This window comes from Aethalodelphis obliquidens, unplaced genomic scaffold, assembly GCF_003676395.1.
Source record: "Aethalodelphis obliquidens isolate GAN/ISIS:26980383/991018 unplaced genomic scaffold, ASM367639v1 scaffold26, whole genome shotgun sequence".
In the NCBI taxonomy this organism is placed as follows: domain Eukaryota; kingdom Metazoa; phylum Chordata; class Mammalia; order Artiodactyla; family Delphinidae; genus Aethalodelphis; species Aethalodelphis obliquidens.
In genome coordinates, this window is record NW_020837970.1 from 11,948,881 (window position 1) to 11,970,197 (window position 21,317).

The 21,317-nt window shown below is 41.7% G+C and overlaps 1 protein-coding gene across 6 annotated transcripts in view; it reads right to left on the reverse strand.

Moving 5' to 3' along the window:
- The window catches only part of SPG21 (SPG21 abhydrolase domain containing, maspardin), a 70,752-nt gene extending 56,109 nt beyond the window's left edge, over positions 1 to 14,643 (reverse strand). Inside the window, exons 1-4 of one of the 6 annotated variants that reach the window (XM_027123312.1) lie at positions 14,408 to 14,623; positions 10,540 to 10,626; positions 8,832 to 8,918; positions 7,439 to 7,600 (exon numbers count right to left, since the gene is read on the reverse strand). In XM_027123312.1, coding sequence (XP_026979113.1) covers positions 7,439 to 7,600; positions 8,832 to 8,918; positions 10,540 to 10,602 — 312 coding nt within the window. In that variant the 5' untranslated portion in view covers positions 10,603 to 10,626; positions 14,408 to 14,623. Of the gene's footprint in view, positions 1 to 7,438; positions 7,601 to 8,831; positions 8,919 to 10,539; positions 10,627 to 14,343 lie in introns of all 6 variants that reach the window. The other 5 variants (XM_027123313.1, XM_027123311.1, XM_027123315.1 and 2 more) reach the window with 5 other exon arrangements.
- Between the last annotated feature and the right edge of the window lie 6,674 nt (positions 14,644 to 21,317).

Genomic DNA, 21,317 nt, shown 5'->3' on the forward strand with positions numbered 1-21,317 from the left:
ATCTTTGACAGAGGAGGCAGGAATGTACAGTGGAGAAAGGACAGCCTCTTCAGTAAGTGGTGCTGGGAAAACTGGACAGGTACATGTAAAAGTATGAGATTAGATCACTCCCTAACACCATACACAAAAATAAGCTCAAAATGGATTAAAGACCTAAATGTAAGGCTAGAAACTATCAAACTCTTCGAGGAAAACATAGGCAGGACAATCTATAACATAAATCACAGCAAGGTCCTTTTTGACCCACTTCCTAGAGAAATGGAAATAAAAACAAAAGTAAACAAATGGGACCTAATGAAACTTAAAAGCTTTTGCGCAGCAAAGGAAACCATAAAGAAGACCAAAAGACAACCCTCAGAACGGGAGAAAATATTTGCAAATGAAGCAACTGACAAAGGATTAATCTCCAAAATTTATAAGCAGCTCATGCAGCTTAATAACAAAAAAACAAACAACCCAATCCAAAAATGGGCAGAAGACCTAAATAGACATTTCTCCAAAGAAGATATACAGAGTGCCAACAAACACATGAAAGAATGCTCAACATCACTAATCATTAGAGAAATGCAAATCAAAACTACAGTGAGATATCATCTCACACCAGTCAGAATGGCCATCATCAAAAAATCTAGAAACAATAAATGCTGGAGAGGGTGTGGAGAAAAGGGAACACTCTTACACTGTTGGTGGTAATGTAAATTGATACAGCCACTGTGGAGAACAGTATGGAGGTTCCTTAAAAAACTACAAATAGAACTACCACATGACCCAGCAATGCCACTACTGGGCATATACCCTGAGAAAACCATAATTCAAAAACAGTCATGTACCAAAATGTTCATTGCAGCTCTATTTACAATAGCCCAGAGATGGAAACAACCTAAGTGTCCATCATTGGACGAATGGATAAAGAAGATGTGGCACATATATACAATGGAATATTACTCAGCCATAAAAAGAAACGAAATTGAGCTATTTGTAATGAGGTGGATAGACCTAGAGTCTGTCATACAGAGTGAAGTAAGTCAGAAAGAGAGAGACAAATACCATATGCTAACACATATATATGGAATTTAAGAAAAAAAAATGTCATGAAAAACCTAGGGGTGAAACAGGAATAAAGACACAGACTTACTAGAGAATGGACTTGAGGCTATGGGGCGGGGGAAGGGTAAATGGTGACAAAGCGAGAGAGAGGCTTGGACATATATACACTACCAAACGTAAGGTAGGTAGCTAGTGGGAAGCAGCCGCATAGCACGGGGAGATCAGCTCGGTGCTTTGTGACCGCCTGGAGGGGTGGGATAGGGAGGGTGGGAGGGAGGGAGACGCAAGCGGGAAGAGATATGGGAACATATGTATATATATTAAAAAAAAAATTAACTTGTAAATGAGCTGTATTTAATTTGCTTAAAAGAAATTGAGTGCTTATATACATTCTCAGAAATATAAAAGAAGCTCACTAGAATACATTTCAGGTTCGTGTGATCTGGGAAATATTTAATATTGAATTAATATTTGGTATTAGAGCTAGCTTAAGCTTGTGGTCTTAATTAATACAGACCTGTCTTTAGAGACATCAACATTAAGCACAATACTTTCATTGTACCTAGGGCTATTGAAAGTCAATAAATGCATATTGTTTCTGTTATGAAATTTGTCAACAGGGAAAATAACCTGATATGATTAAACTTTTAAGTAAAAAAAAAAAAAAAAAAAAAAAAAAGTCATGTACCAAAATGTTCATTGCAGCTCTATTTACAATAGCCCGGAGATGGAAACAACCTAAGTGCCCGTCATCGGATGAATGGATAAAGAAGATGTGGCACATATAGACAATGGAATATTACTCAGCCATAAAAAGAAACGAAATTGAGCTATTTGTAATGAGGTGGATAGACCTAGAGTCTGTCATACAAAGTGAAGTAAGTCAGAAAGAGAAAGACAAATACTGTATGCTAACACATATATATGGAATTTAAGAAAAAAAAATGTCATGAAGAGCCTAGGGGTAAGACAGGAATAAAGACACGGACCTACTGGAGAACGGACGTGAGGATATGGGGCGGGGGAAGGGTGAGCTGTGACAAAGCGAGAGAGAGGCATGGACATATATACACTACCAAACGTAAGGTAGATAGCTAGTGGGAAGCAGCCGCATGGCACAGGGATATCAGCTTGGTGATTTATGACCGCCTGGAGTGGTGGGATAGGGAGGGTGGGAGGGAGGGAAATGCAAGAGGGAAGAGATATGGGAACATATGCATATGTATGGCTGATTCACTTTGTTATAAAGCAGAAACTAACACACCATTGTAAAGCAATTATACCCCAATAAAGATGTTAAAAAAAAAAAAAAACTTCCAACAAACAAAAGTCCAGGACCAGATGGCTTCACAGGGGAATTCTATCAAGCATTTAGACAAGAGTTAACACCTATCCTTCTGAAACTAGTCCAAAAAACTGCAGAGAAAAGAACACTCCCAAACTCATTCTATGAGGCCATCATCACCCTGATACCAAAACCACACAAAGATACCACAAAAATAGAAAGAAACCAATATCACTGATTAACATAGATGCAAAAGTCCTCAAAAAAATAATAGCAAACTGAATCCAACAATACATTAAAAGGATAATACACCATGATCAAGTGGGATGTAAGGATTTTTCAATATCCACAAATCAATCAGTGTGATACACCACATTAACAAACTGAAGAAGAAAAACCATATGATCATCTAATAGATGCAGAAAAAGCTCTTGACAAAACTCAACACCCATTTATTATAAAAACTCTCCAGAAAGTAGGCATAGAACCTACCTCAACATAATAAAGGCCATATATGACAAACCCACAGCTAACATCAGACTCAACGGTGAAAAGCTGAAAGCATTTTCTCTAGGATCAGAAACAAGACGAGGATGTCCACTCTTGCCACTTTTTTTCAACATAGTTTTGGAATTCCTAGCCACGGGAATTAGAGAAGTAAAAGAAATAAAAGGAATCCAAATTGGAAAGAAAAAAAACTGTCACTGTTTGCAGATGATGCGATACTATACAGAGAAAATCCTAAAGATGCTATCATAAAACTACTAGAGCTCATCAATGAATTCGGTAAAGTTGCAGGATACAAAATTAATACACAGAAATCTGTTGCATTTCTATACATTAACAATGAAAGATCAGAAAGAGAAATTAAAGAAACAATCCCATTTACCAATGCATCAAAAAGAATAAAATATCTAGGAATAAACCTGCCTAAGGAGGAAAAAGGCCTATACTCTGAAAACTATAAGATGCTGATGAAAGAAACTGAAGGTGACACAAACAAATTGAAAGATAGACTATGTTCTTGGATTGGAAGAATCAATATTGTCAAAATGACTATACTACTCTAGGCAATCTACAGATTCAATGCAATCCCTATTAAATTACCAATGGCATGTTTCACAGAACTAGAACAAAAAATTTAAAAATTTGTATGGAAACACAAAAGACCCGAATAGCCAAAGCAATCCTGAGAAAGAAAAATGGAGCTGGAGGATCCGGTCTCCCTGATTTCAGACTATACTACAAAGCTACAGTAATCAAAACAGTATGGTACTGGCACAAAAACAGAAATATAGATCAGTGGAACAGGATAGAAAGCCCAGAAATAAACCCACATGCCTATAGTCAATTAATCTAAGACAAAGGAGACAAGAATATACAATGGAGAAACGGTGCTGGGAAAACTGGACAGCTACATGTAAAAGAATGAAACTAGAACATTCTCTAACACCATACACAAAAATAAACTCAAAATAGATCAAAGACCTAAATGAAGACTGGATACTGTAAAACTCTCAGAGGAAAACATAGGCAGAACACTCTGACATAAATCACAGCAGTATCTTTTTGGATCCACCATCTAAAGTAATGAAAATAAAAATAAACAAATGGGACCTAATTAACCTTAAAAGCTTTTGCACAGCAAAGGAAACCATAAACAAAATGAAAAGACAACCCACAGGATGGGAGAAAATATTTGCAAACGAAGCAACTGACAAGGGATTAATCTCCAAAATATACAAACAGCTCATGCAGCTCAATATCAAAAAACAAACAACCTGATTGAAAAATGGGCAGAAGACCTGAGTAGACATTTCTCCAAAGAAGACATACAGATAGCCAAAAAGCACATGAATAGATGCTCAACACTGCTAATTATTAGAGAAATGCAAATCAAAACTACAATGAGGTATCACCTCACATGAGTCAGAATGGCCATCATCAAAAAGTCTACAAACAATAAATGCTAAAGAGGGTGTGGAGAAAAGAGAACTCTCCTACACTGCTGGTGGGAATCTAAATTGGTACAACTACTGTGGAGAACAGTATGGAGGTTCCTTAAAAAACTAAGAACTACCAGGCTTCCCTGGTGGCACAGTGGTTGAGAGTCCGCCTGCCGATGCAGGGGACATGGGTTCGTGCCCCAGTACGGGAAGATCCCACATGCCGCGGAGCGGCTGGGCCTGTGAGCCATGGCCGCTGAGCCTGCGCGTCCGGAGCCTGTGCTCCTCAACGGGAGAGGCCACAACAGTGAGAGGCCTGCGTACCGCAAAAAAAAAAAAAAAAAAAAACTAAGAACTACCATTTTATCCAGCAATCTCACTCCTGGGCATATATCCAGAAAAAATCATAATTCAAAACGATACATGCACTCCAATGTTCACTGCAGCACTGTTCACAACAGCCAAGACATGGAAGCAATCTAAATGTCCATCGAGAGGAATGGATAAAGAAGATGTGGTACATATATACAATGGAATACTACTCAGCCATAAAAATGAACGAAATAATGCCATTTGCAGCACCATGGATGGACCTAGAGATTATCATACTAAGTGAAGTTAAGTCAGACACAGAAAGACAAATATCATAGGATAACATTTATATGTGGAAGTTAAAAAAATGATACAGGGGCTTCCCTGGTGGCACAGTGGTTGAGAGTCCGCCTGCCGATGCAGGGGATACGGGTTCGTGCCCCAGTCCGGGAAGATCCCACATGCTGCGGAGCGGCTGGGCCCATGAGCCATGGCTGCTGAGCCTGCGCGTCCGGAGCCTATGCTCCGCAACGGGAGAGGCCACAACAGTGGGAGGCCCGCGCACCGCAAAAAAAAAAAAAAAAGATACAAATGAACTTATTTACAAAACAGAAACAGACTCACAGACTTTGAAAACAAACTTACTGTTACCAAAGGGCAATGGTAGGGGGAGGAATGAATTAGAAGTTTGGGATTAAAATATATATATAGTAGTGTGACTATATATAAAATAGATAATCAACAAGAACCTACTGTATAGCTCAGGAAACTCTACTCAATATTCTCTAATAATCTATATGGGAAAACAATCTGAAAAAGAATGGATATATGTATATGTATAACTGAATCACTTTGCTGTACACCTGAAACTAACACAACATTGTAAATCAACTATAATATAAAATAAAAATTAAATTTAAAAAATCTGTGCCCTAGACAGGTAATAAAACTGTATATGACTTGATACACACACACACAACTGAGTACGAGTAAAACTGGGAAATCTGAACAAGGCTGGTGGATTACATGAACATCAATGTCTTGGTTGTGATATCCTACTACAGTTTTATAAAATGTTACTATTGGGAGAAACTGGGCAAAGTATATAAGGGATATCTCTCTATTATTTCTTACTGCATGTGAATCTATAATTATCTCAATAAATATGTAAATGAAAAGAGGATCCATGCATTTTAACTGCTAGGTATTTAACAAATACCTAGTAAATTTCAGAACCTCCAGGGGTTGGGCATTCTGATCAAATCTTAAGAAGGACAAAGTAATTTTGAAGACATTGCTGGCCTTTTTCTTGATTCATTATCTAGCTAAGAAATAGCAAAAGCCTACATCAAGAAGCAAGAAGAAACATCCAGCCAGAAGGCAAGGCTGTGTGCCCTGTCAGTTTCGAGTGATAACCACACTGTTGGCTTTGGACAGCACTCTAAAGTGAGACAGACACCCAGGGGCTGCTCAGGTTCCCCCTCCCTGGCTGATCAACAGGGACCACAAGGACAGAAAGTGTCACGACTTAGGCTGCAGTGGACTGGAATGAGGGCGGTTACCACTCTGCTCTCCTGCAATGCTGTCCACTGAGAGGGATTACTGAAAACCCAGAACAAGGGAGGATTATGTTGCAGGGATTCAAACACACAATACGAGGAATGGTTAAAGAATCTGGAGAAATTTAGCTGGAGAAGAAAAGACCTGGGGGCGGAAGGCAGTAGGCCACCGATAATAACTAGTTTTTTCAAGAAAGAGAAGGGCTGCCTGGATGAAGAGGAATTGGATTTGTCTTTTATGACCCCAATTAGTGGTAACCCCATTGGAATTTTCAGTTATCAACCAAGAGAAGAGATCTGGTCCACGTTTTCTCTCTTCTAGGCAGTAAATAAAATGTATACTAACAGCAGTACTTCCAAGGGGAGTAATGTTAACATGTTAACATTCTAGGTCCCAGAAACAACTGCTGGCTCCAAAGCCAGAGCCTCTCCTTCCAGAAAAAGTTAGGAAACCAACATCCATTGTCCTGATCCGATCGAGGCACACCAAACACTCCACTGTGAGCAACAGTGCCTTCCTGGGAACTCCCTGGCAGTGCAGTGGTTAGGACTCTGTGCTTCTACTGCACGGGGCATGGGTTCAATCCCTGGTCAGGGAACTAAGATCTCACTGCCACGCCGTGTGGCCAAAACAAAAACAAACAGTGCCTTCCTACCTACGCCCACCTCCCAGAGAAGCAGCTTAGAGAATGATCAATGCGAAACTAGATTTGGACCGAACTCAGTGATAAAGATTAGAAACAAAAAACCAAATGCGAAGGATATGAGCTAATTAATGAGCCTCACCTCACCTATCAAAGACTCACATTAAAGCAAGCTTTCAGTCCCCTGGATGTCAGCTGATCCCTCTGTTGCCCTCGAAGCAGTGATGTAATAAAAGGGGAGGGTGAATGGGGTCAGAAGACTGAGCTGGGCTCTCCCTCCATGGCCTACTGGCTGTGTGACCCTCGGTGATCACTAAAACGGTCCGGACCTCAGTCTCCTTAACTATAAACAAGGACAATGCTTCCTGCTGGTCAGACTTATTCAGAAAATGCATGTTCAAGCTGAGGGTAAAGAAGGCTTCCAATAGAGGTTTGTCCCCTCTGAGCCTCTGTATGTTGATGAACCACACCACCTTCCTTCAAAAAACTCCCTTTCACATTTTAACAAAGGAAAACAGTATCTTACCTCAATAAAAAACACGCCTATTACTACAGTTAATCAGAAACAGAAGCGCACATGCACACACACACACAGAAAACCAGAAAATGTGGACTTAATTTCAATCCTGAATCAATAATACTTACAGCTATAACCCGGTAACCCCATCCAGTCAAAGCCAAAATCTGCCGGAAAAATACATCAGCAGTTCCGCTGACGGGAGGGAGAAATATGAGAGGACACCTGATATTTCTGGGGCCTGCATCGTAGAGCGACCAGATCTTACTGTCGTCATCATCCACAATAATCTGGAGAGAAAATTATAAGAAACAAAATGAAAAACCTCATGGATTGGGTTTTATATAGTTATTTCAGCACTATAGTTTCACTGACAATTTTAATATTACTGCCTTGGTTGTTACAAGCTAATGAGGGGATCACACCAGACTAGCACATATAAAGAACGGCTGTCTCCATTTCCCTCTTCAGTGCTGACATAGTCCATGAAACTGCTTTATACTTCTCCCAAGAGCTGTTTTCTCTATCAGTTTTGAATTTTCCTCCCCAGCCATGATTATATGAAATTTATTGTTTACCATTAAACAGTAAACTCTGTACATGGCATCTGATTTCTTCCCCATACTTCTGCCTCTGTGTGTGTGCGTGCGTGTGTGTGTGCGCACGCGCACACGCGTGCATGTGCGCATGCGTGTGTGCACACAGGAGGAGGACAATTTGCAGAGTCATCCTTGGGTGCTGGCCCAGAGGGCGGGCTGGGATCAGCAGGGTCAGTGTGTGACCAGGGGAAGTGAGGGGAAGAAACGACTCCAGCCTCCAGGGAGAAACTGGGTAGAGATGGGACCTCTCAAAGAGATGCTTCAGGAGCCTGCTCTAGACCAAGACTCTGAAGGGGAGACCTCTGCTAGAGAGGAGGGACGAGGCAGGTATAGGCATCACTGTCCCCAGAGAATGTTTCAAACCATTCAGTCAGTGTGGGGAATGGGCTCAGGGAAAAACTGGCTTTTGGGGGAAAAGGGGGTAAGAAGGAGGAAGGTCATCAGAAACCGTCCTGATTTAGTGGTTCTTGACCCAAAAAGGGAAACAGATGAGCATTGCATGAGCTGAGACAAATCAGGTGTTTAGCACAGAGTTTGGCAGATTCTGAGTGTTCAACAGTGTCAAGAGTGTCAGCTACAGTATGCACTGCATGATAGTTTAATTTTTGTTCTCTTTGGCTGACTTTTTGGTATTTGGAAAAGTACATTAACTGCTTGAACTTTTGCCAATGCAAATCAACACTTATCCTTTTTACATTAAAAAGTTCAAGGTTCTATTTTCTGAGAGCTCCTAACTGGCAGTGCTGTGGGGCCCATGGTGTCAATGTGGGTGGCGGCACACTAACCGCGGTCACTGGCATCACTGGGAGCAGACAAACAGGGCAGAGCAAAGCCCAAAGGGCCCTAACCAACACCTTCTGGACTTCCTCGGGTGACAGTATATCTCATGATTATGTTTTTGCCCTTTGTATTTGCCACTCACGTTTTTGCTTTTCCTGTTTCTTTTTGCTATGATTGTAGTAAACAAAATCTCAGTAACCTCTGACAGTGGTATGCGGTAAATTCCAACCTTATAATAATAAAATTCATATGAGATAAGTTATTCAGATCTCTGAAATGAAAATCTAGCACTATGAAATTTCAAGCAAACTTTTCACGTCTTGTGGGCCAAACTGACCAAAGGAGAAAATTACATCAATGAAACTACTACTTCCAAGAATATTTAGGTAAGTTTGTGTTGTTTTGGGTCTGGTGATCAGCTTGCTGAGTGAGTCCATCAAGAGGAGCTCACATGAATCACTTGAGGGGATGGGACAAGGCAGAGGGACTCTGGGGGCAATTCTCCTAGCATGGGCAGTAGTTCCTGGGGTAGCAAGAAGAAAGGCGGGTTCCCTTTGGTAAGCTGCCAATTAGTTCTGGTTTTTTTTTAAGGAATTTTTTCTTTTTTTTAAAGAAGTTAGTTAATTTTTTGGCTGCGTTGGGTCTTTGTTGCTGACTGCGGGCTTTCTCTAGTTGCGGAGAGCAGGGGCTACTCTTTATTGTGGTGTGCGGGCTTCTCATTGCCGTGGCTACTCTTGTTGCGGAGCATGGGCTCTAGGCGCACGGGCCTCAGTAGTTGTGGCACGCAGGCTCAGTAGTTGTGGCACACAGGCTTAGTTGCTCAGCGGCACATGGGAGCTTCCTGGACCAGGGATCGAACCCGTGTCCCCTGCACTGGCAGGCGGATTCTTAACCGCTGTGCCACCAGGGAAGCCCACTTCTGGCTGTGAAGCCAGATTAATTTGATTTTAATTTAAACTCAACTAGACTGTGTGACTTTAACATGTTAACCTCCATGAACCTCAGTTTTCCCATCTGCTAAGTGGGCACACCACTATCCACTTTGTTAAACTGTTGAAAGAATTAAATAAGATATTTGGGGACTTCCTACAACAGTGCCAGGTATATAGCAGGTATTCTGTCTATACTTGGAGACTGTATCTCAAATTTCTATATGAAGTGTAATTCTGTTATCAATTCAAACTTGCATGATACTTCCACAGCTATCTATCCTGACAAAATAATTACAACAGAGACACAGATGTTCTTCAGATCATAGTACTCTAATATTTCTGCAAGGGGATCAGCAAAGATTTTATTCTGACACAACTTTTGTCTAGTGTGATCCCCAAACATTTGGGATTAACTTGGGACTCAGAGTCAACAAACTTCAATATAAGTGTTTAGCGTTTTTAGACATCCCGGGCATATAAAGTTTCCAAAAGATGACTATGGCAGAATGAGTATATATCATGGCAAACAGAGGACCTATAATGTGACTCACTGTAAATCTTAAATCTGAGGAACAGGAAAATGCTTTCTAATAGAATCTAACTGCACTTACTGTATAGTTGCAGTTGCTGTCAGCTTTCTACTAAACTATACAGAGGAGTACACATATTCCTGCTTGCTTGAATATGTAAAAACAATTATAAAATAATGAGTACAGTTATTCTCACTTTTACTCTTGAATGAGTCTCAAAAGTTGATTGTACTTGACAGGGAAGGGGTGAACTTTAGGCTCTCCAACCCAGTCACAATACTTGGCAATAACCTTTACTCTCGAACACTACTAAGACATAACACCTAAATCACACATAAAAACAATTACAAGATTTTGCAAATAAGAGGTGTAGTAAAACCATACATACCTTTTTAAGGGGGACTGTACTTCTAAACCAGTTATAATCAGGAGAGACTTTAATCTCTCCCATGATTAGCTGAAATGGAGGTTAACCCTGAAATAAAAGCATGTGATGTTTCATGTCAAGAATTCATGTTTACATCAGCACTAAATGTAGAGTCTGGTCTAGCTCTACCAACAATACTTTAAAGGATAAAACTGAGGAAATGGGCTATTTCACCTTGTCGGCGTATACTTAAACTACAGAAAACAATTTGGTGAAAACCTATAATCATGGAGCAGGAAGGGCCCCAAGAGAGAATTATTCCAACCCTCTTAGTTCCTCCAGAAGAAGAATCTGGTCTAGAAAATTTTAATGACTTACCCAAGATCCCACGGCTATTGCAAAACCAGGACCAGACACAGGACAGCCTTTTCTGACACCTGACTGTGTCCTAGTTAAATGATTCCAAATGCAGTAGCATAACCTATCTTTTGACAAGATCTTAAGAATCTATGCTAATAAAGATATTCCTGTCTGATAAAATTCTAGAGAACAGTCCATACTAGAAAAAGGAGTTAATGTAAGCCTGCTTCCTCATAAAATGCCGTAAATCTCACTCTAGGGGAACATAGCTTCAGAAACTCACACATAGTTTTTAATGCAAAATACAGGAAAACTTGCTGTTCATATGGATGTGGTTAAAAGTGATATAATGTACTCTGAAAGATCCATGATAAGATACCAGAATAGACCTGAAGGCACAATAACTAGCAACAAAACAAAACATGTGCCTTTAGAAAAAATGTGTGGTCTTCTGTTGTGAGATTAGTGATTTCCAGCTTTTATAGCTCTGTGATGTTGGAAAAGTCACTGACCCTTTTTGGGCTGTTTTCTCATCTGTGACTATTTCACCACTCTCCAAAGCGTTGGACAGTGCTTGGTACACAGCAGGCATTATCTGTTGACTAAATAAATGACTACATCCTAAGCAGGCCAAACTAGGCAATCCTAGAGTCCCTTTTAACCTGGGTACCTACGAGCTTTCCATTAGCTGGGCATCTTCAACTTAAAGGCTACCCCTCTTTGCTCAGGGATCTGTGTTGTGTTGTAACAGGAACCTGAAAATTATAGTTCCTTGTTGCAGATTCTTATTGCCCAATGGAGAACTTCCACCCATCAGTTTGGAAGGATTCAAATGCTTGTTTGCATCATGTCCTCTACCCCAGCACAAGCCTGGATTTTCCTAGCAGGGCTAGGATGAGTTTGAGACCCTAGGACTTAACTCCTGCGATGACTCTGAACTGCCATTTTAGAGGGGCTGCTTCTCTGGACTGGTTAGGAGCTGGGGATTCTAAAACCAACGAATCCTCCTTGGCCCTCCAAATCTTCTCCCTCAAGTACGCAGGGCACTGAGCAATCTCAACTGCTACCTCTAACCTTGGGGGTTACTAAACTGAACCCCAAGGAGATGGTAAATGTAGACATCCAATATTAAACTAGGTTTACAACCTTGACACTGTAATAATGGTCTCTTCTCTCAAGGCTAGGATGGTACTTAGAAAAGTTTATTAAAATCTTAAGTGGCTCTAAAATATCAAGAAAATTATCACCCAGTCTTATGCTGAAAATCAGTGTGCACAGATGTATTTCTTATTCATACTGAAATAAAGAAAATCATTCTTTGCATATTCATTTTCTCTTAACAAATATTAACATGTTAAAAATTGAAGCCATTTGAACTACAGCCTTTCTCTGAGCTGGTCACTGCTTTTAATTGAAAGCAACTAGCCCATATAGTTAATTCCAGAATATTTTCTACCTAGACAGACTTGAAATATTTCTATATCATCTAAATATTGCCTAATGGAGACATTTTCTAGTATTGCAATACTATAAACAATCACTATTCGACAGGAGGAAATATCAAAAACACGTTTAGAAAAAAACCTACTCAACAGATTTATAAAACACTTTAGCTAATTAAAGCCAGAAAGTATGCTTCTAGATTCACCAAACTTGGGATAAAATAAAGTATTCATAGTTTGAATCAGTTGCAATCTACAAACCAAACTACCATACAAATACATATACACACATCATTCACAGGCACACACATTCACTGTCATCCACTTCTTCCCTCAGCAGTAAGTAGAAAGATGTTCCTCACCACAGTCCTCAGTATTATCCACTACCACCTAATATTATTTTATAACTAATCTTGCTGGATGGAGAGATTCCACCCAACTGTGACTAAATTTTTGTAGAGGCAAGTGATTTTAACACTTGTGCTAGTTTGGCAGTACATGAAAGCTAAGATAGATACCAAATGTTGCATCTGACCAACTGACGTTTAAGTGAAAAAAAAAACAAAACAAAACTGCTGCAAAGGGAAAGCAGCTGTGAGTGGTATGAAAAGGAAGTTTGTTCTCCCAGCTCTCTTTCATCCACTTCAGGGGAATACTTTTCCAAGTCACAAGGGGAACATTCTGCATAGGGCAAAAAAAAAAAAAAGGTTCACTGAGACTGTAACTCAACTGGTCAGTATTAAATAAGAAAGAATGTGGACCACGAACTCAATGCTGATTTGATCTCTCACAATTCTTCACAAAAACAAAAGCACCTGTTCATGTTGCTGGGAAAAGGGCTGCAGGAATTTTGCCTTAATCCTGCCTAAGAAAACTCCTCCTCAGGGAGTGCTCTGGACACCGGGGCCTCTCTGGCCCTTGTACTGCTCGACAATTAAACTGCAAGTTGTGAGTGTGCACCAAGAATTACATGCACTTATCCCTCAAGGTTTCAGCAGAACCAGCCAGTTTACAGTCCACTTATCCCTCAGGGTTTCCACAGACCCTGCCAATTTACAATCAGTGAAATTGCTTTTACAAATGTGTAAGTCATCTAACCAGTTTAACTAGTCAGATGTTTTCTTACCCTTTATCTCAATCATGTGATCTTCGTATGGACAATCTGTGATTATTATTAACACCAGCAATAACGAAATATTAGAACCTGAGAGTCTCTGGGCAATGCCATTGGTTTTTTAATGCAAGCCTCCATACCTCACCACACCAGTACAGAGCTATTCTTTTTTTAAGTTTCCTCAGGGGAAGATTTACCCCTCCTTTCTTCAGAAACTTATTCCATTATCTTCTAAACCTCATGGGAGGAAAAGCTGACTACTTGACATTTTGACGGTGACACCTCATCTTGTACTCTGTCTTAGTATAAAAGCTTTTGAAAATTTGCACACAGCTATTCTATCACCCCTCAGTCTCTTGAAGCTTTGTGCCAACAGGAGCTGGAACATTGTAGGTGGAGACAAAGAAGCAGCATAAATGCAGAACTTATGACTCCCTAGGAAAAGTGAGACAGCCTAGCCCTGCTACTCTCCTCATGCCTCCTTCACAAGCCTCACACCTGGCCCGTACTCAGCAATGACAAAGGCATTTATCACTTTCAGGCTGAGGTGCAATCTCCAAAATAACTAGTCTGCTCAGAGTTCTTAAAAGTTTACAGGAAAAATATGTTCCTGGGCTGCAGCACTGTAGCCCAAAAATGGTATTACAGTTGTATGCCCAGGTCAAGCGCCCCACTGCCCACCCCAGGCGACCCACACACAGACCTCCACCTTCTCCCAGTCCCACTGATGACAGCTACACAAAGGCAGGGGCACAGGCACACCAATCACCCCCATGAACTCAGACTCGACCTCAGACACACACAGGGACGTGCAATCACGTGCATGGTCACATGAACCGACCCACTCAGGGCCACACTCACAAAGTCACACCGACAGAGGCAGCCGCGCACACTACAAACCATACTCACCTGCAGCCACAAACGCGTCACACACCCACATCCCCCGCTTCCCAGGGCCTCGCTCACCCCTCACCTGCCGTGGCCGCCCCCAAGTCCCTTTCCCTCCTCCCCTAGGCGGCTCTTCCCTCCACTACGGGTGCGGGCCTGGGAAGCTGCTGGGCCTGGGTCGGGGCCGGCGGCTTGAGCGCTCAGTAACCGCAAGCGCTGTGGACCTTTGGGGCGCGCTGGAGGGCCGGCCTTCGAGGGGCGGGGAGCGCAGCCAAGCGAGCCTCGGCCACCGCCCTCCCTCCTCCCGAATGGTTCACGCAGCTGGCTCAAGCCTCGCGTTTCCGCGTTCGGAGGGGCGGGGCCACGCAGCGAGGAAGGGGTGGAGCTGCGTGACTCCGGCGGTCACCATGGCGACGGGGAGGGTTGGACCACAGGGTGAGACTCCGGCGCGTACATCCTGCCGGGTGCGGAGTCGGCATCGGCTCTGGCGGTGGCGGCGGGCGCAGGGAAGAGGTCCGAGGAGCCTCTGGGTCAGTTCTAGGTCACCCATGTGACGTGAGCACCTAGGGAGAGGTCGTGGGACTGGAAGAAAGGGGCGCCTGACCCTTGAGATCTGCCTCCGCCTGCAGTTCGCGCCCTCTTGGAGGAAGCAGATGCCGACCTTTTCTCTCCGCCGTGTAAAGCTTTGAGGGGATCCCTTTGGGTTACAGGCTTTGATGAACAGGGCTTTGTATACTCTCTTTTCTTGGCAAGATTTTTTTCCTTTGGCACAGCTACAGACGCCCTCCCTAATCCTCCACTGTAACGCCCCCACCTCCCTTCCCTGACTTGTGCTGAGGTCCTGGGGATTTCCGGGAACAGCTCCCACTGAGCCTCCAGCTCCTTCATCACTTTCCCTTAAAGGAATAGAGAATATTAATCTATTTATAATCATTTTTCTTAAGATGTTGCAGAGGTCACGACTCTCCTTTTCAGTAAAATATTTGGAGGTATGAAAAGGTTGAATAACATGTAAATCTCCTTGTTGGAAGTTTTTTAATGATCCTTCAACAAGATCCTGCTGAAAATGCCTCTCCCTAATCTGTGTTAGGGAAAACGTGTACCCTATCAAAGGCCTTTGCCTTTACCCTGGCAACTGTTTTGGGGATTAAGGTCAGGGGAGAATCCAAGTAAACTGCATCCTAAATCATGACATCTGCCCTCCTGCTCAGGAGCCTTGGTTCCCAGTCTAGAACTTGGACAAATCCCAAACGAATTTCCCAAGAGCACAGTAACATATCCGCCTTTTTTTCCCCCAAATCACCTTTTCGGAATTTTGAGTCAGTAACAGAAAATGGTCTTCTATTATAAGCACCACATAGCTGCTATACAGGGAATGTTTTTGTGGAAGATTTTTAACTTTGGGGCTTTTTCTAAAAAACTTGGAGAGGTTTAATGAATGGAATACCTGGCAAATCACTGGTTGTATTTATGTAAAATCCATCATGGGTACTCATTACATTGTTTATCTGTCTCCCCCAGTGGGCTGGGAGCTTTCATTTAGAGCAAAGTGAACGGAGTGATTTAACCAGTGCCTTAGCTATTATGACCTGGTTCATAATAAGTACTAAATGTGTGCTGAATGAACTAATTAGCAAATAAAGAAATTTATCTGCTTGTATTCCTAAAGCTGTATTCCTTATATCCCATACTTCCAGACCTCACTTGAGTATCAGCCCTGAAGAGACATGAGCTATGGATGTGCCCAAATGTATTAGAAGTCCTTATTCTGTTAGTTTGGTAATAATAATTCTTAACTTGACTGTTGATAATGGAAAACTATTTCGCTATGTAGATATGTTTTGTTATATGTATACTTTTATTAAAAGATCAAACCCAAAATAATGTTTTGTTTCCCTTAGAAAAGGAACCCATGGTCATGTTTGGATCTTCGGCTGGTCCATAACACATAGCAAGCACATTGTCCATTCCCTAATCTGAACAAGAAACATTTAGTATCTGTGAATTCCAGCTGTCCTGTAATTGCACAACTGCAGGAAGCAAACTTTTAACCCAGGGCAGGCCACAGTGCAGGCAGACCTGGTGGATATGGCTGGGAGGGTTTGCAGCTGTCATGGTTGGGGCCTGCTAGATGGTTCCCACAGCACCAGTCCTTGTGTGAGAATCTCACTTTACAAACTGGAATGTTCACAAAATACTCTGTGAACACCGAGCAAAGTAAACAGGTGGCCAGCTGGTTCTCAAAATTGCCCAAACCCAAGCTCTTTTCCTCAAATTTATCTTTTGACAGGATAATATTTGTTTTAAAAACACATGTGCAAAATAAGCCTAGGTATCTCTCTTATGCACATATACATACCAAACAGAGTAGTGGTTACCTCTGAGGGGAAACTGGGAATAGAAGGGGTGTTGAAGGAGAAGCTGACTTTAGAGTTAGTATTTGAATTTATATAAGCATGTATCCATATGTTATTGTGTGACAAAAAATTACTTAAAAGCAACTATATTTGTGCTTTAAATTCTGCTGTAAACCTGCTCTAAATCCTTCAATAGCTCCCCATTGCCTTCAAGCTAAAGTCCAAAGTGTATGGGCTACAGCAGGTCTGACTCTCCCAAAGGGCCCATTACACCCTATGAGGTCTCAAACCTCTAGGCATTTGTGTATGCTCTTCCCTCCACTCAGAGTGTCCCCCCTCCACCAGAGTGAATCTCCCCTATTTTGCTCCCAGGAACCATGTGTGAACAAGTAAAAGAGGAGCAAAACACTTAGTTTTTCACACTAATACCAATTCTTGGAATACCAGCCTTTTAAGCTTTCCAGGGTACAATCGACTGTAGTGTTATATATCAAATTATGCTAAGAACCAAGATTGAAAATGAATGCTGTTTCCTCATTGCCAGACCCAGTCTGTGACATACACGTACTATACTGGATTAGAGGGATCAGACACAGAGTGGGGATTCTAAAACTGCACAAGAAAGATACCGACATGACTCCTCTATAGTTTGCTACCTAAAGGTCCTATCAAACAAGTTATATACAGTTATTTATAATTAATAATTTATTATCATTCGGGAGTTAAGAAACCTGAGTTCTCTCCTTGGGCAAGACATTTCCTCTCTCTAGGTGTGGTTTTCTTTTCTGTAAAATGAGTCCAAAGTTAGACTAAATGATCTCTAAGTTCTTTCCAATTCTAAGATTTTAGATTCTATGTACTTATGAGAGCTACATTACAGAATCTTTACAACAGCCTTTCCTCAAAGCTGTTCTTCTCTGATAATCCCCCCACCGTCACTCCCTTCCAATCAAACTTAAAAAAAAAAAGTAACCTGGCCAGTGAGTTGCAACTAAGGAGCTCGCCTGCCACAACTAAGACCCGGCGTAACCAAATAAATAAACAAATATTAAAAAAAAAAAAAAGTATCCTGGGGCTTCCCTGGTGGCGCAGTGGTTGAGAGTCTGCCTGCCGATGCAGGGGACATGGGTTCATGCCCTGGTCCGGGAAGATCCCACATGCCGCGGAGCGGCTGGGCCCGTGAGCCATGGCTGCTGAGCCTGCGCGTCCGGAGCCTGTGCTCTGCAGCGGGAGAGGCCACAACAGTGAGAGGCCCGTGTACCGCAAAAAAAAAGTATCCTGCACACAAAAATGCCTGCTTATGGAAACAGTATTTTGACTTCTTCGATAAGTTAATGTCTGACCATTATCAACTTGGTAAAATAAAAGTTCCTAAGCAAAGGTACCACATCTTTTGTATCATCTGCCAACCTAGCATCTTATTAATGTTTCTTCCATAAATAACAATGCGATAACCTTCCGGAAAAAGAGCTGCAATTTAAAAATCCTGGGAAACAAGAGCTGCACTATTATACTATAAAATAAAGCAGCTTCTATCCGTAGGGCTCTAGAAAACTTTATGAATTCTTAGAGGTAATAAAGACAGTGATTAAATAGTAACTAAAATGGGAAAATCTTTTTGAAATTGTCTAGTCTAGTGTATGCACATGATGGGCACTCAATTAACATGTGCTCCTACTTCTACATTTCTGAGCACAAAAGCCTAATATATTAAATTCCTTGATCAAGGATAAAAACATTTGCAATAGAGGTAGGGTACCAAAGTGGTTAGGCCCACAGACTGGTGTCAGACTACTGGAGTGTGAATTGTAGCTCTACCACTTATTAGCTATCTAACAGTCTGGAAAAATGAGGATCAATAACATTACCTGACTCATAGGGTTACCGTAAATATAAAATGAGATAGTTCAGGTCGAGTCCTTATCAACGAGACTAGCAATCAATAAATGTTGGCTAATAATAATGGTATTGAGAGCCTGCTGTGTTCCAGGCACTGTGCTAGGTACATTACGTATACTATTTTTATTCCTCATGAGAATCCTTGCAAAGCAGGTACAATTTTCATTTCATAGATAAGGAAATAGATTCAGAGAGGGTGTGTAATCAGCCTCAGCTTAAGGTCAGTGGCAGGGCTCATGCCATGTTTGTTGAATCTAAGACTCTACCTCTCAAAATCATACCTCTTTACCTTGAAATTGTTTGATAAATATAAAGAAAAATGGTGAAAATAGGTTGTACTTCCTTTAACACAACGTTTAAAAGCAATAAACATTCTTTCAGCAGGCTTTTTCAAGAGCTCAATTTTATGCTCAGGAACATTTCTTTTGTCCCTCAAATCGAACCAAGAATAAAATCCTTTTTAAACAAAATCCACGGTAGTCTTTGGGTTCTAATATTGTCACTAGCTAGCTGTTGCTGGACCCCCGTTTCATCATCTCCAAACTGAAATTTTGAGTACTAAATCATTGAGCCTTTCCCGCTCTAAAATTCTTTTCCTCCTGTTAGTCTAGAGGCATCTCAGCAAGTTGCTGCTGCCATCCAGAGGAGAAAATATTGTTGCAGGCCCAAAGAAGTCATAGCAGTGTTAGACTGTGGTGACAAAAATAGCTACCATTTATTGTCTACTGTTTGCCCCGTGCTTCCCTGGGCATATTCTATATGTATTTCTATTCTGCAAGATAGAATGCTTTTACATTCTACCCTTGTTTTTAAACTGAGAAATCAGAATTAAAAAAAATTTATTTTGGTTGTGCCACACACGGCATGCGGGATCTTAGTTCCCCAAGCAGGGATTGAACCCGTGCCCCCTGCAGTGGAAGCACGGAGTCCTAACCATTGGACCACCAGAGAATTCCCAGAATTTAAATTTTTTTTAATTTGTCCTGGGTCACCCAACTAGCCATGAGTAACTGAACTGTTTTGAGTCTGATGTTTTTTCAGCAATGACAAGAATCAAAATAGAAGCATCTTGTACAAGGAGGCAATGTGATTGCAAATCCATCCTTTCAGCCAGAGTGCAGAAAAGGCTGTGTTCCACCCTTTCTGGGAGGACCCCGGACCTAAGGCCCAACATGTGGCCCCATGTGTACCTCTTGCTAGTTAAAGCTGTTACTACTCTAACATACAAATTATTTGTTGAGTGTGTTCAAATGCAGATTCCCATATCCAGAGGTTCTGATTCAACCGCTGGAGTAGGGCCCAGGAATCTACATTTTAAACAAGTACTCCAGGTGATTCTGGTTCAGATGAGAAACTGCTCAGTCATACTGGGTTGTGGTCTCTACAGGGGGCCTGAAAGAGTGGGTCATCTCATTTCCTGAGGCCTATCTGGGATGTGCACCATTTAATTTTTCAAAGAATTGGCTATTAACATAGAGATGGCATTCTAAACCTGGTGTTTGTCTTCCAGTCCCATGATGGGCTTGAGGCTCCCTGGATGGGAAACTGCCCTCTATGAGATGGGCCTTGCACTCCTGACTCAAGATTTCATACGTATAAATGGTATTTCATGTTGTCCTAAGTGTACCAACCACGTCAATCATGATGACCAGCTTCCCTTTCCAGCTCACACAGCCTCACCCACAGCCCCCTACTTGGCATTAGGCTGAATTGTTTATGCAGGTGGCATCACTGGACTGGGGTAGGCCTTGACTCACTGTCTGGCCAAGGGCTAGGGGTGGTCTGGCAAAAAGATTCTGCCCAGCAAGGGCAACGGTAATAGGCTAAACAATCAGATAGGCTCCACCAAGAATGCAGGGAGGCAGACCTGAGACCATTTACCACCATGTAGTAAGAGATGAGAACTTATAGCAGAAATCTGTGCCCTCACTAAGGTTCCCCACTCCCCGTGGCAATGTCTGAGTGGGTACCTCCCGAGATTCCCTGCAGAAATCACCAGTAAGCTCCCAGGCGACACTGACTCTCGTTCTCTCTGAATTCCATAACGTGAGCTTAGTGCCTGGAGAGGGGAGCGAGTGCTCAATACACATCAACTGAAAAACAACAACAAAAAGGCACTTTCACACAGTCATTGATTCTCAAAACTATTTTGGGAGTGTTCTTTTTTATCTTCAGCCCCATTTCACATATGAGGAAACTAAAGTTCAGTGATGTTTAGTAACTTGTTAGAGATCAAAGAGCTAATCAGTGGTGAAGCCAAAACTCTCCATAAGAATATAATAACCAACTGATAACTCAAGTTCTTACTTCCACAGCAAAATCTTTTAAACCATTTCCCCCACCCCCATTAACTGCTGCCGTAGTTCATATCTTCATGTTTCTAACCTCCCAACAGATCTTCCTGCCCCAGGTTTTACCTCCAATCTACCTTCCACTCCACCACCAGAGTTAACTTACCAAAATGCAAATCTGTAGTCGTGTCACTTCCTTGATTGTCTATTGCACTACAAGACAAAGGTCCAAATTCTCATGGTCTTCAAGCCCTCCATGATCTGGTCTTCCAGACTCATCTCCATCGTCCTACTCCATTTCTATCAATTCTTCCAGTTTCTTTAAAACACGGCTCTTTTTTCCTGTGTTTAACATGCCATTTGTTTCTCTTCCATGATCCACCGTTAGCGTTCTCCAAGCCATCTACATATACACTTACGTAAGTGTGTAACTAGCTCATACGCGGAG